General features: G+C 39.3%; 1 protein-coding gene across 6 annotated transcripts in view; it reads right to left on the bottom strand.

Moving 5' to 3' along the window:
- PER3 (period circadian regulator 3) overlaps positions 1-14,826 on the bottom strand; it is a 71,175-nt gene that overhangs the window by 32,072 nt on the left and 24,277 nt on the right. For 4 of the 6 annotated variants that reach the window (XM_082612524.1, XM_082612526.1, XM_082612529.1 and 1 more), the window contains 3 exons: positions 5,865-5,997; positions 4,977-5,101; positions 4,568-4,753 (listed from right to left, as the gene is read on the bottom strand). In XM_082612524.1, the coding sequence (XP_082468650.1) occupies positions 4,568-4,753; positions 4,977-5,101; positions 5,865-5,997 (444 nt within the window). The remainder of the gene's footprint in view (positions 1-4,567; positions 4,754-4,976; positions 5,102-5,864; positions 5,998-14,826) is intronic. The other 2 variants (XM_082612527.1, XM_082612528.1) reach the window with 1 other exon arrangement.

Here is a 14,826-nt window from a genome sequence, read left to right as displayed (position 1 = left end):
ACAGGGAACTCTACTCAATACTCTGTAATAACTTATATGGAAAAAGAATCTGAAAAAGAATAGATATATGAATATGTACAATGAAATCACTTTGCTGTAGTACACCTGAAACTAACACAACATTGTAAATCAACTATACTCCAATATAAAATTTAAAAATAAAAAAAAATAAGATAAAAGAAGATTGGTCAAAAACCAAAATAATAATAATAATGTGTTGGTAAGGATGTGGAGAAAAGAGAACACTTGTGCACTGTTGGTGGGAATGTAAACTGGTGCAGCCACTTTGTAAAACCGTACGGAGGTTCCTCAAAAAATTAAAACTAGAACTATCATATGAACCAGCAATTTCACTACTGGGTATTTATCTGAAGAAAACAAAAACACTAATTTGAAAAGATAAACGCACCTCCACGTTCACTAGAGCACTATTTACAACAGCCAACACATGGAAACAACCTAAATATCCATCAATGGATGTACAGAGAAACTCTGTTCTACACACACATGCACACATACATACAGGAATATTATCCAGCTATAAAAAAGGATGAAATCTTGCCATTTAAACAACATGGATGGACCTTGATGGCATTATGCTAAGTAAAATAAGTCAGACAGCGAAAGACAAATACCATATGATCTCTCTTATATACGGAATCTAAAAATAAATTATTAAAAAAAGTCAAGCTCACAGATACGGAGAACAGATTGGTGGTTGCCAGAGGTGGGGGGGGTGTGCGTGAAATGGGTGAACTGTTTTTTTTTTTCAGTTTAAATATACTGAATGAAATAAAAATAGTTAATTCATCATATTAACAAACTGAAAAAGAAACTAAAAAAGAAAAATCTTATGATCATCTCAACAGATGGAGAGATTTGACAAAATCCAACATCCATTTCTGATAAAAAAAAAATTCTGAGGCTATTAGGAATAGAAAGGAACGTCCTCAATTTGATAAAGTACATTTATGAAAAACCTAGGACTAACATAATTAATGTTTTTTCTCCAAGATCAGGAAAAACATAAGAATAGTTGCTCTTTCAACTTTTATTCAGTATTTATTAGAGGTTCTAGCCAGTTCAAGAAGGCAAAGAACAAACAAAAAAAAGATTAAAAAGAAGATTGGAAATGAAGTAAAACTGACTTTCATAGACATGATCATACATGTAGAAAATCCTATGTAATCGACAAAAAGTTTCTAGAACTAATAAGTGAGTTTAGCAAGCCCGTAGAATAAAAGATTAATATACAAAAATCAATTATATTTCTATATACTAGCAACAAATAATTGGAAACTGACATTAAAAATAATCCTATTTATAATATGAGATACTTGAGGTTAAAACTCAAAAGATATGCAAGACCTGTACACTGAAAACTGTAAGATATTACTGTGAGGAATTTAAGAATACCTAAATAAATGAATAGATATACCAGGTTCATGGATTAGAGGACTCTATATTTTTGAGATACCAATTCTCCCCAAGTTGATATACAGATTCAATATATCAATTCAAATCCCTGCAGGGTTTTTGTTTTAAATTTTTTAAAAAATTTATTTACTTAATTTATTTATTTTTGGCTGCGTTGGGTCTTCGTTGCTGCGCGTGGGCTTTCTCTAGTTGCAGTGAGTGGGGGCTACTCTTCGTTTCGGTGTGCGGGCCTCTCATTGTGGCTTCTCTTGTTGCGGAGCATAGACTCTAGGCATGCAGGCTTCAGTAGCTGTGGCTCGTGGGCTCTAGAGCACAGGCTCAGTAGTTGTGGTGCTCGGGCTTAGCTGCCCCACGGTATGTGGGATCTTCCTGGACCAGGGATCGAACCCGTGTCCCCTGCATTGGCAGGCGGATTCTTAACTGCTGCGCCACGAGGGAAGCCCAGCTGCATGACTTTTTGAATTAGAATATTCAAAGCAATCTTGAAAATGAACAAAGTTGGAGGATTTACACTACCTGATTTCAAGACTTACTATAAAACTATAGGAATCAAAACTGTGTGGTACTGGCATAAAGGGTTTATCAATTTTTGTTCATCTTCCGAGAAGCAACTTTGAGCTTTAATTTTCTGTACTGTCTGTTTTTTACTTTGTTGATTTCTGCTTTTATCTCTATTACTTCCCTCCTTCTACCTGGGTTTATTTTGTTTCTGTTTTTGGTTTGTTTTCTTTTTGGCTAGCTTCTTAAAGTGGAACTTTAGATCCCTGATTTGAGACTTTTCTTCTCTAACATTAGCATTTCAAGTTATTAATCTCTTTATAAATATCTCACTTTTACTGATTTCTAATTGAATTAACTCTAGCCGAAGAGTGTAGTTTGTAAAACATCAATTATTTCAAATTTGAGACTTGTATTACATCCCAACTTATTGTATATCTCAGTGAACATATCATGTGCACTTGAAAAGAATATATATAACGCAGTTATTGTGTGTTCTCTAGATATCAGTTAGGTCAAGTGGCTGACCGCACTGTTCAGATCATCTATTTCGTTAAGATATTTTATCATTTGCAGAAAATGGGTGTTAAGTTCTTCAACTATGATTATGGAAAGACTTTCTCTCATTCAATTTTTGCTTCATATCTTTAAAGGTCTGTTATGAGTGAAAACACTTCCATGTTTGTTATGTCTTCCTGATGAACTGGCTGCTTTGTCACAATGAAATGTCTCTGGTGAGACTCCCTCCTGAAGTCTGTTATTAATACAGGCACTCAGCCTTTTTAGGTGTGTTGTTTGGCTTGTGCATCTTCCCCATCCAATTGTTCTCAACCCATTTGTGAATTTGAATTTAAACTGTACTCTGCAGACAGCACATACTTGGGTCTTGATTTATTTTTATCTGTTCTGACAACTTCTGCCATTTTGTGTCATTACAGACTTAGTTGGATTTAGAGCTATTATTTTACTGGTTTGATAGGTTCCCTGGTTTTATTGTTGTTGTTGCCCTAATTGTCCTTTCCTGTCCTTCTTTTGGATTATTTGTTTTTAAAAATTACATTTTAGTTTATCTCTTGGCTTTTTAGCTAATTTTTATATCTCATACTCCATCAACCCTGCTATAGATTTAAAAATACCTGTAATGGCAATGGTTTCTGGAGACTAATTGTCAGTGTTTGATTCACTACTCTGCCACTCGTTTGCTGTGTGACTTTGGGCATGCTGTTACTTAACCTGTTCGTGCCTTAATTGTTCCATATATAAAACAGAAGTAATAACTTGCAGAGAAATGCATGTGGGGTCATGGTCCTCAGATCCGACTCATTATTAGCATAAGGTATAAACTCCAGGAGTACGGGCTTTCCAGAAAGCAAAAGACAGATGCAGTTCAAGAACATCTGGGCTCTGATTCTGCTTTCTCTCCTTAGAATAAAGATGAGCACCTGTAGATGCTGAGACTGGTTTAAGGTCAGGAGAAATGATTATCAGTAAATATCCCTTATTCTTTAAATGAAAGCATGTTGACTGTAGTATAGATTCTTTCAAAACAGTAATATAAAACCGGAGTATACAAAGTATAGTGGCACAGTCAAAAAAAGAGCTTTCCATGTTGGGTGAGGTCCTACCTTGCATGGACTGTGTCACTGACATCTACACACCCGCATAAGAATCCGAAGTATTTAGGAACAGGTACACTAAAAAACACGCATCTGCTCCTCTCCTGATGGACTAGCTTAACTCCAAAAAACTCTATCTGTGGCTAATTAGAAATAATAGAAATAACAGAATAAGATATACAGAAATCATCTAATAGTATAATATAATATCAATAATATAATAAAAAAACAAACAGAAATAATCTAATCTCACAACAGCTGTCGACCTGGCCTTTTCCCACCAATCCACAATCCACCTAGTAACATAACGTTCTCCACCTCAAAGGGTGGTTGTGAGGATTAAATGAATTAACTTATATGAAGAACTAGGGGCAGGGAATGGTACACAGTCACAGCTCAGCATATGGTAACTTATATACCCCTGAAGACTAGCAAAGGTGTTAGACATAATCCGAAAACCTGATTGAACACGTTTGTCACCATTTCCTCATCCACCAAATCCTTATGAATAATGCAAAAGTGAAAAAGGACAGGAGACAGTAAAAAGGAATAAAAAGAAGACATCAGAACAGTTCACCAAATCATTATGTTAAAGGAGGAGCATTTCAAACATACTGTCCTCATTGTTTACCAAACAGAATCTGAATGTATATATGACCCATCTAGTCACAACTACAGTCCAAGTTTGAATCGGACACTTTCTTTCAAGGTCAGCAACAAAGTGACCCAAGGCAGTCCCATCAATAATTGAGGGCTTATTATTATGTGTCAGGTACTATTCTAGGTGCCTTATGTGTGTCCACAGTTGATTGGCAAAGGACATAACTAAGAAATACAGTCCAAACCATGTAACCAACATAAACGTGATGATAGTTCCAAATATACTGTAACTGAATTAAAGAAAAAAGTATTTATAATTTAGATGTCATTGCTAAGTAAATGGCGTTAACGACTTGTTGTCTCACGACGGCGTGTTTAACGTTGAGTGTATTTTAAAACAGAAGGTACCGTGGTACCTGACTCCGGTGGTGGCACGTGGACAACGGTGCTGCTGTAGCTGCGCTGCCTCACGTCCAGGCTCAGAGCCGCCTCGGTCAGGGTCTGTGGAGCTCCTCCTTCAGCATCTGTGGACCATCCACTAGCTGGCATTTCTGATGTACGTACGGCTGGGATCTGAGAAACAGCTGGTGGTGTAAGAGCAACTGACAGTGAAAAGAAAAATTCCCAACCAGAAATTCATTATTAAAGACCCAAACAGTTTACACACACTTATAACTGACAGGTTAAAACCTACTGGCCATAAAGAGGCAATGCGGATTCTTTGTGATTACAATGAAATAATTAAAGTCAAAAGATGAGAGAGAAAACAGAGGGGTGGCTTCGTAATAACTCTCTTGATCTAACTATGAAAGGCATTCCTGTCACCTTGCAGTGCTTGGACATCATCTGCTCTGTGGCTTTGTCCGTCTTCTTCCGAGGATGAGGAAGTCGTATTTGTACAGGAGTTACACTTTCTCTTCAAAGCTGGAATGTTGTAGCTCTTCAGGTACCTGCAACAAGGTAATTCGGTTGTGTATACCTACCTGCCCCCAACTTTGCCATCTTCCACCTTTCTGCTTTTCTCACGCCACCTCTGTTTGGGGTATTTCACATTCTTTTTTTTTTTGGCCGCACTGCGCACCATGTGGGATCTTAGTTTCCCCAACAGGGATCGAACCCTGTGCCCCTGCAGTGGGAGCACAGAGTCTTAACCACTGGACCACCAGGGAAGTCCCTCACTTTCTTCCTGGGTGAAGGCTTCCCTGACCATCCTGGCCTACATCACGGGGTTGTTATATTTCCCTGACTATGGTCTTGAATTGATCGTCAAATCTTAATTTTTATGAGCGTAGGTCTTGTCTTCTCAACTATATTCAAAGAAGGGATGTATCTTCTAATTTTTTGCATCCCCCAAAATGTTCATGAGTTGTAAGTAGTAGATATCCACTGATTTATAGTGAAAAATGAACAGCTGTTAAAAAAATGATATAGGGCTTCCCTGGTGGCGCAGTGGTTGGGAGTCCACCTGCCAATGCAGGGGACACGGGCTTGTGCCCTGGTCTGGGAAGATCCCACATGCCACGGAGCGGCTGGGCCCGTGAGCCATGGCCGCTGAGCCTGCGCGTCCGGAGCCTGTGCTCCGCGGCGGGAGAGGCCACAGCAGTGAGAGGCCCGCATACCACACACACACACACACAAATGATATAAAGGCCCCACAGTGACAACATATGCTTCTGGGAAAACTAACATGTTATCAAACCTTGCGTCTCATACCTGATAACGCTATCAATACAGCTTATTTGCTGATAGGATGGGCTACGCTGATCCCTTCTCAAATCCTCGCAAGACTCGGTGTACATGCTATTATTTTTTAATGTCTGGAAGGAAGAAAAGGCCTTCTGCTCATCTGAAAGAGAATGAAAGGATGCACAATTTAAAATATCACATGCTTGAGAATATGTACTTATTCAGCAAAATTAAATAGTACTTTGGGATATACATACTTTAGGACATATACAGTCAATATTACGTAGTTATTAAAAATGAGCTCAGATCTAAATGCACTGATATAGAAAGATATCACCTAGAACAATTACATGAATAATTTCATATATATCTTTTTAAAAGAGGAGTAAAACAACTGCTTCAGGCAAAGATTACCAAGGAATAAAACCGAAGGTGAAAGGTTGACGGGGACCTTCACAATGTTACTACCTGTACAACTGATTGATCCCGGCATCACTAAGGGGAATGACACAGTGCATTGCTGATGTGCTGCAACGGAGAGTACACGGCACTGCCCGTGTTGAACTGGTGTCCAACAGAACGTTCTACAATGACAGAATTGTCCTTTATCTGTGCTGTCCAACCTGGTAGCCACTAACACCAGACCCAGAGACTAGCATTTGAAGTGTGGCTACAGCAACTGAGGAACTAAATTTCACATTTTATTTATTTGTAATTAATTTGAATTTAAATTGCAAAATGTGGTTAGTGGCTACCATATCAAATAGCGGAGGTATAGAGAGAGGAAAAAAGACCTCAGGCTGGAGCACTGAAGAACTTGAACTTTCAGTAGAGAATAAGCCAGTAAAGGAGACTTATCCAGGAAGAGACAGATCCTGCAAGGTCTGGTGACATGGAAATGAAGAGGGGAAATTATTTCAAGGAAGAACAGCAAAGAATTATGCAAATGCTGTTGAGAGACTGAGAAATATTAGCCACTGTTGATGCTATTAATAAAGGTTAGTTTAGCTGCTTGGAAGAGGCTTCTCTATTTTCAGAGGGAATTATGGAAAAATGCTTCACTTTCACTCATTCATTTTACCTTATTTTTTAAATAATTTTCAACTTGAAGGTCTCAGAGGGTTACAAAAATGGTAGAGAGTTCCCATATACCATTCACCCAGCTTCCACTAATGTCACACCTCACATAACCATAGGAAAATGAATGATACTAGGAAATTTGGATTTCACCTGTTTTCCCACTAAGTGTCACTTTTCTGGTCCAGAAGTCCAACCAGGATGTCACAAGTGAATTTAGTTGTCAAATGCCTCCTTAGTCTTTCCTTGTCCTTCATGATCCTGACACTTTTGAAGAGTACGGGGCAGGAATTTTTTAGAAATGCCCCTCCATTTGCGTTTCTCTGGTGTTTTCTTATGATTAGGTTGAGGTCATGCATCTTGGGGAAAATTGCCACAGAAGTGCAGTGCATGATGGTGATATGTTTTATTATTGACACATTAACCTTGATCATTGGTTACGGAGATGCCTGCCAGGTTTCTCTTATGTAAAGTTACTATTTTACAATGTAATAAAAGATGTAAGCAATATATGTTCTGGAGGAATACTCTGAAGCCATGCAAATATCCTGTTTCTTTTATACTTTCACCTATTGTTTGCACAACACTGTGAATATACTTAATGCCACCAGACTGCACATTTAAAAACAGTAAATTACACACCTAAAACCACAATTTTAAAAAAACTTTCATCTAATTTTAGCACTCACTGGAGGATATGCCCTGCAACAGTTACTACTGTGGAATTCTTTCTTAGAGAATTCTAAGTCTTACTGAAATATAATTGACATACAGTAGTAAGTTTAAGGCGTACAGCATAATGACTACTGTGGCATTCTAATCACAATTTCCTATTTTTTTACTCCTACATGTATTAATCAAGCTTTTTCTATTAGGAAGAGTTTCCCTTCTCCCCTTTCCCTTTTATTTATTCATCCAATCATTTATCATATCCAGCAGGGACTCCTGGATACTCATTTGCTGTGTTATAATCCAATACTATCATTATTTATTTTGTTGCTCAAATTGTTTCAGTTTTGGTCATTAGGTGCTCTTTCAAGTTGTCTCCTGTGTCCCTCGGACATGCCATTTTCTCCCTTTTTTCTTGAGCACTTCCTTACTTCTCTGGTTTCTTTTACGGGAAAAACACAGAGGAACCAAGACTTGGGTGCTGGGTGTGCTCACTGCTAAATGTGTCCCTCCTTGTAGGTCCCCTCAATGGACAAAACAAATATATATCTGTATGTAGATCAACCCTTGTCTGTCCATCCGTCCATCCATCCATTAAGCAAAAAGGCACGAGTTCATGCTGATACCTTTAACTCCAATCCAGCACCGAGTTCACGCTAGCATTCCCTCTGCTCACTTGCTATGTCCCTCTCCAGCAGCGAGGAATCTCATTATCTGCAATGTGGTTGCCTACTTGCTCAATTCTACTCTGTATGTAAAGTAGCTTCAGAATTGCTAGCTTGCACTATGGTGAGAAATCAGTTTCCTGAATACTGTGTTTGTGTACATTTATGTTTTGGATTTAGTGCTGGGGTGTCCAGTGAAGACACCGATTTCCAAAGCTACTCAGCAACTTTCTTCCCCACCTCCTTCAGGACGTTTATGCCATTAGTTTGTACCTTGGTTAGGGTCACTTGTCACAGCCTATACCTCATCTTGGGTTCCCTGGGGTGGGGTGAGGTACAACAGATCTATGAGGTTTTTTTTTTTTTTTTTTGGCGGTACGCGGGCTTCTCACTGCTGTGGCCTCTCCCGTTGTGGAGCACAGGCTCCGGATGCGCAGGCTCAGCGGCCATGGTGCACGGACCCAGCCGCTCCGCGGTATGTGGGATCTTCCCAGACCGGAGAACGAACCCGTGTCCCCTGCATCGGCAGGCGGACTCTCACCCACTGCGCCACCAGGGAAGCCCCAGATCTATGAGTTTCAACAAATGCACAGCCAGTTGTGATTCCACCACCAGAGTAACAAACAGAACATTTCTCTCGTGCAAACATTTCCCTCCAGCTGCCTCTTTGCAGTCAACACATCCTGCAACCTTAGCAAGTACTGATCTGTCTTCTGGACCTAGTGTATTCCAGAAGTAATGCCTTCCCAGAACACAACCACACAACATGCAACCTTTTAGCTGTGGCTTCTTTAACTTAGCAAAATGCATTTAAGATCCATCTGCATTGTTGCATGAATCAAGTTCATTTTTCTTTTTGTTTCTTTTTTTTTGTGGTATGCGGGCCTCCAACTGTTGTGGCCTCTCCCGCTGCGGAGCACAGGCTCCGGACGCCCAGGCTCAGCGGCCATGGCTCACGGGCCCAGCCTCTCCGTGGCATGTGGGATCTTCCCGGACCGGGGCACGAACCCGCGTCCCCTGCATCGGCAGGCGGACTCTCAACCACTGCGCCACCAGGGAAGCCCAAGTTCATTTTTCTTTATTGTTGAGTAGTATTCCATTGGGTGGATGTATCACAGTTTATCTACTCACCTGCTGAATGACATGGAAGCTGTTTCCAATTTTTGGTGAGTGTGAATAAAGTGTAACAAACATTTTCAGACAGGATTTTGTGTGAACTTGCTTCTTTATTTCACTTGGGTAAATAACTAAGAATGGAATTACTGAGTAATATGGTAAGCTTATAAGATATTTAATTTTATAATAAATTGCCGCATTTTCCAAAGTGGCTGCACAATTTTACATTACCCTCAGCAACATGTGAGAGCTCCAGTTACTCTGCATTCTTGCCAGAACTTAGTATTGTCAGTTTTCGTTCTTTTAATTTTAGCCATTTTAACGGGTGTGTGATGTGTTTTTAACTTGCTAATGACCAATAAGATTGAGTGTTGTTTCATATGCTATTTGCCATCTATACATCTTCACTGGAAAAGTGTTTAGGTCTGGGGCTTCCCTGGTGGCACAGTGGTTGAGAGTCTGCCTGCCAATGCAGGGGGTGCGGGTTCGTGCCCCGGTCCGGGAAGATCCCACATGCTGCGGAGCGGCTGGGCCCGTGAGCCATGGCCACTGAGCCTGTGCGTCCGGAGCCCGTGCTCTGCAAGGGGAGAGGCCACAGCAGTGAGAGGCCCGTGTACCGCAAAAAAAAAGAAAAAAAAAAGTGTTTAGATCTCTTGACCATTTTAAAATTGGGATGTTTAACTTCTTATTGTTAAATTTTGAGAGTTCTTTATGTATTCTGGATACAGCTCTTTATATATAATTTGCAAATATTTTGTCTTTTCATTGTCTTACCAATGTCTTACCAATGTCTTTCAAAGAAACAGTTTTAATTTCAATAAAGTCTAATTTATCAATTTCTTTCTTTTATGGATCATGCTTTTGATGTCATATCTAAAACCTCTTTCCAAACCCAAGATTACAAAGATTTTCTCCTATTCTAGAAATTTATATTTAAAAAATTGAAGTATAATTGACAGGCAACATTCTATCAGCCTCAAGTGTACAACATAATGCATCAACATTTGTATACACTGCAAAATGATCACAATAATCTAGTTACCATCTGTCACCATATAAAGTTATAGAATTTTTTTCTTTCAAATTTGCAGTACAGTATCACTGACTATGGTCACCAAGCTGCACGTTACATCCTTATGATTTGTTTGTTTTATAGATGGAAATTTGTACCTTCTGATCCCCTTCACCCATTTTGCCCACCTCCCAACCCCCTTCCCCTCTGGCAATCACTGATTTATTCTCTGTATCTGTGAGCTTTGGTTTGTATTTTTGGATTCCACATACAAGTGAAATCATATGCTATTTGCCCTTCTCTGACTTATTTCATGTAGCATAATACTCCTGAGGTCCATCCATGTTGTCACAAGGAAGATGTCATTCTTTTTTGGTAGCCAAATAGGATTCCGTTCTCTCTCTATACCAGTTTCTTTATCCAATCATCCACGGACGCACACTTAGGTTGTTTCCATATCTTGGTTATTGTAAATAATTCCGCAGTGAACATAGTGGCGCACATATCTTTTCAAATTAGTGTCTTCGTTTTCTTCAGATAAATACTCATAAATGGGACTGCTGGATCATAGGGTAGTTCTATTTTTAATTTTTTGAGGAAGCTCCATACTTTTTTCCACAGAGGCTGCACCAATTTACATTCCCACCAACAGTGTAAACGGGTTCCCTTTCCTCCTCGTCCTCACCAACACTTGCTATTTCTTGTCCTTTTGACGACGGCCATTCTGACAGGTGTGAGCTGATATCTCATCATGGTTTTGATTTGCTGCAGTCCCCGACTATCACTGTGGATTTGTTTATTTCTCCTTGAAGTTTTTAATCAGTTTTTGCTTCGTGTATTTTGAAGCTCTGATGTTAGGTGCATAAACAGGTTTTATATTCTCAGAGAATCACTCCCCTTGTCTTTATGCAATATCTCTCTGAAGCCCTTGTTCTAAAGTCTACTGTGTCTGACCTTAATATAGCTTTCCAGTTTTCTTTTGATTCCTGTTAGCATGGTATATCTTTTCTAACCTTTTACTTTTAACCTATGTTTTTAATTTTCAAAATGGGGTTTTGTAGATAATAGGTAGCTGCATCTTGTTTTTTCATCCAGTTTCACAATTTCTAAGTCTTTTCACTGGTATATTGAGATCATTCACATTTAATGTGATTGATGTAGCTGGATTAAAATGTACCTCTTGCTAGCTGTTTTCCATTTGTTCCATCTGGGTTTTTTCTTTTTTCCTCCTTTTCTACCTCATTTTGGGTTAAGTGTTTTTTTGTTTTGTTATTTTTTAAAGAAGATGTTGGGGGTAGGAGTTTATTAATTAATTAATTTATTTTTGCTGTGTTGGGTCTTCGTTTCTGTGTGCGGGCTTTCTCTAGTTGTGGCAAGCGGGGGCCACTCTTCATCGCGGTGCGCAGGCCTCTCACTATTGCGGCCTCTCTTGCTGTGGAGCACAGGATCCAGACGCGCAGGCTCAGTAGTTGTGGCTCATGGGCCCAGTTGCTCCGTGGCATGTGGGATCCTCCCAGACCAGGGCTCAAACCCATGTCCCTTGCATTAGCAGGCAGATTCTCAACCACTGCGCCACCAGGGAAGCCCATGGGTTAAGTGTTTTAAATTACATTTTAACACCTCTACTGACATCATTTATACTTCTTTAAAAACTTTTACTAATAATTGTCTTAAAGTTTACAATATACATCTTTAAGGACTCAGTTTCTATCTCCAAATAGTATACTCCAAATACTGTAACATGGAAAGAATTTACACAGTATATTCCTAATACCTCACTCCCATCCTTTGCAGTATTTTTACATATGTTATACATGCAGAATACTATTGTTGCTTTAGTTAGTTATGTTTTACAGTAATTAAAAATAAGTAAAAAATAAAATTTATTTTATCTTCATTTATTTTACTTCCAGTGCTTTTCATTTCTTTGTGTAGATTCAAGTGTTATGTCTGACATCATGTTCCTTCTACCTTTACAAATTCCTTTAGGATTCTTATAGAACAGATCTGCTGGCAATACATTCCCATAGTTTTTGTTTGAGAAAAATCTTTATATCTCCTTCATTTCTGAAAGATACTTCCCACTGCGTGTACCATTCTATGTTGATGGTTTCTTTCCTTTGAAGATGTTACTCTATTGTGTCCTAACGTTCACAGTCTCTGAAGAAATGTCTCCTGTAATTCTTATTCTTATCTTTGTTTTTCTGTAATCTGTCATTTTCCTTTGGTTGCCATCAAGATATTCTCTTTGGTTTTATTTCAGTTTGAATATGATATGCCCAAGTGTGTGGTGTTTTTATTGTTTTTTCTTTTTCTTTTCTTTTCATTTTGTATTTATGCTACTTGATGTTCTTTGAATCTGGAAAATCAGCCATTATTTCAAGTATTTTTCCCGGGATTCCAATTACTCATATGTTAGATCATTCTTAAAAGGCTCTATCTTGTATGTTCCTTTCTCTTTGTGTTTCAGCTGCGTAATTTCTATTTATCTATCTTCAAGTTTACTGATTCTTTTCTTGGTTGAGTGCCCACCAAAGGCATATATTCATCTCCAGCATTTCTAACATTTCCATCTGATCCTTTCTTTCGTGTCCCATCTCAATGCTGTGATTACTTCGGCGGTTTTTGCATGTTACCTACTTTGTCCATTACAGCCTTTAATGTATTTATTATTCAGAGTTATTTCCAACATCTGTGTCCTACCCGACTCTTGTTCTTGTTCAGATGACTGCTTTATCTCTTAGAAGGTTTTTTCCTTGCTTTCCATATGCTTCATAATCTGCTGAAAACTGAACACGTATAAGACAGTAGGGACTGGGCATGCCTTTCCTTCCACTAGGTCTGTGTTCTGGTTAATCTAATTAAGCTTTAGGCCAGGTCTGAGGTTTGTTGTTGCTATGGTTTCACTCACTGTATGACAGCTTTCAGATCCCTCTAGTGACACTCTGTGCTTCAGGTGGAGGCTGGTTTCCTGAGAGCTCTTTTTTCCAACATCTGCTCCACTTCCAGGCTTTGGTCTTCCCTGCACTGTGCCTCAGAGAAGGTCTGTCTCTTGTAGGTGACTTGAATCAGTCAGTCACAGGATTCAGCACTTACCTCACTTCTTGCAAGTATGTGCCTCTCCTCAGATTTCAGGCGTGCTGGCTGCCCTGTATCAGCACTCTGATGGGTTCAAGAAAGAACACGAACTTGCTGTCCATCTGGCTTTTTTCCTCATAAGTTTGGAATGATGCTCTTTCCAGCTCTCCCTGAGCAGAAACCAAAGCACTTTCACTCTGAGTTAGTTCAGTGTATGAATCATCTTCTTCCACTTGGGCTTTGCATCACCCTCGCAGTAGAACAATGTCTTCCCCAATTTCCCCAATTACTTCTCTGGCAGTTGGCATCGGTCTGTATAGCTGAGGATGGGACTTTACATCTCTTTGTTGTTCCTTGCCCTTCCATAATAAGTTTAAAAGTTTCCCTTCTTTTTTTAAAAAATTTATTTATTTAATTTATTTATTTTTGGCTGCGTTGGGTCTACATTGCTGCACGTGGGCTTTCTCTAGTTGCGGCGAGCGGGGGCTACTCTTTGTTGCAGTGCACGGGCTTCTCACTGTGGTGGCCTCTCTTGCTGCGGAACGTGAGCTCCAGGTGCATGGGCTTCAGTAGCTGCAGTACGCAGGCTCAGTAGTTGTGGCTCATGGACTCTAGAGTGCAGGCCCAGTAGTTGTATCTCACGGGCTTAGTTGCTCCGTGGCATGTGGGATCCTCCCGGACCAGAGATCGAACCCGTGTCCCCTGAACCGGTAGGCGGACTCTTAACCACTGCACCATCAGGGAAACCCAAAAGTTTCCCTTCTTATTCTATTCTAAAGCATAACCTGCCTTTATAAGAAAGGTAAACATACATACTTAAAACCTTATGTTCTTGCGTGCTCCAGCACTCTGCATATAATAAAATATATATACAATGACCATTTGGTATTTTCCTTTTCATTGGTGTATAGCTCTACTCAATTTCTAATATTCAAATTACAACGTTTTCTATCTTTAAGTCACCTTCTTGTTTCTCTTCAATAAAGAGTAATAAAGATTTTTTTTACTAGCTCTTTAAACTTGTAGGTCTTAAGCTGTTAATAAAAACAAGACGCCCAAATAACAGTAGTTCTCCAAAGTTATTCCAAATGGCATAACTTCCCCCCAAAGTGGCATCCTATGTGTATTAGTCAAATATAGCACATAGCTAAGTAGTAAGAAAATTTCAGTTTCTAAAATAGTAGCCTAAGTACACAGAGTTAGGTATAGCTTAAATTTTATAAAATGTTGAATGACTGAATATGGATGATGCTTAAATATATAGCCTTCAGAACAATAGTACTGGGCTTCCCTGGTGGTGCAGTGGTTGAAAGTCCGCCTGCCAACGTACGGGATATGGGTTCGTGCCCCGGTCCGGGAAGATCCCACATGC

The sequence above is a fragment of the Mesoplodon mirus genome (genome assembly GCF_964341445.2).
Source record: "Mesoplodon mirus genome assembly, chromosome: 3".
Lineage (NCBI taxonomy): Eukaryota > Metazoa > Chordata > Mammalia > Artiodactyla > Ziphiidae > Mesoplodon > Mesoplodon mirus.
This window is presented reverse-complemented; position numbering and strand designations above follow the sequence as displayed.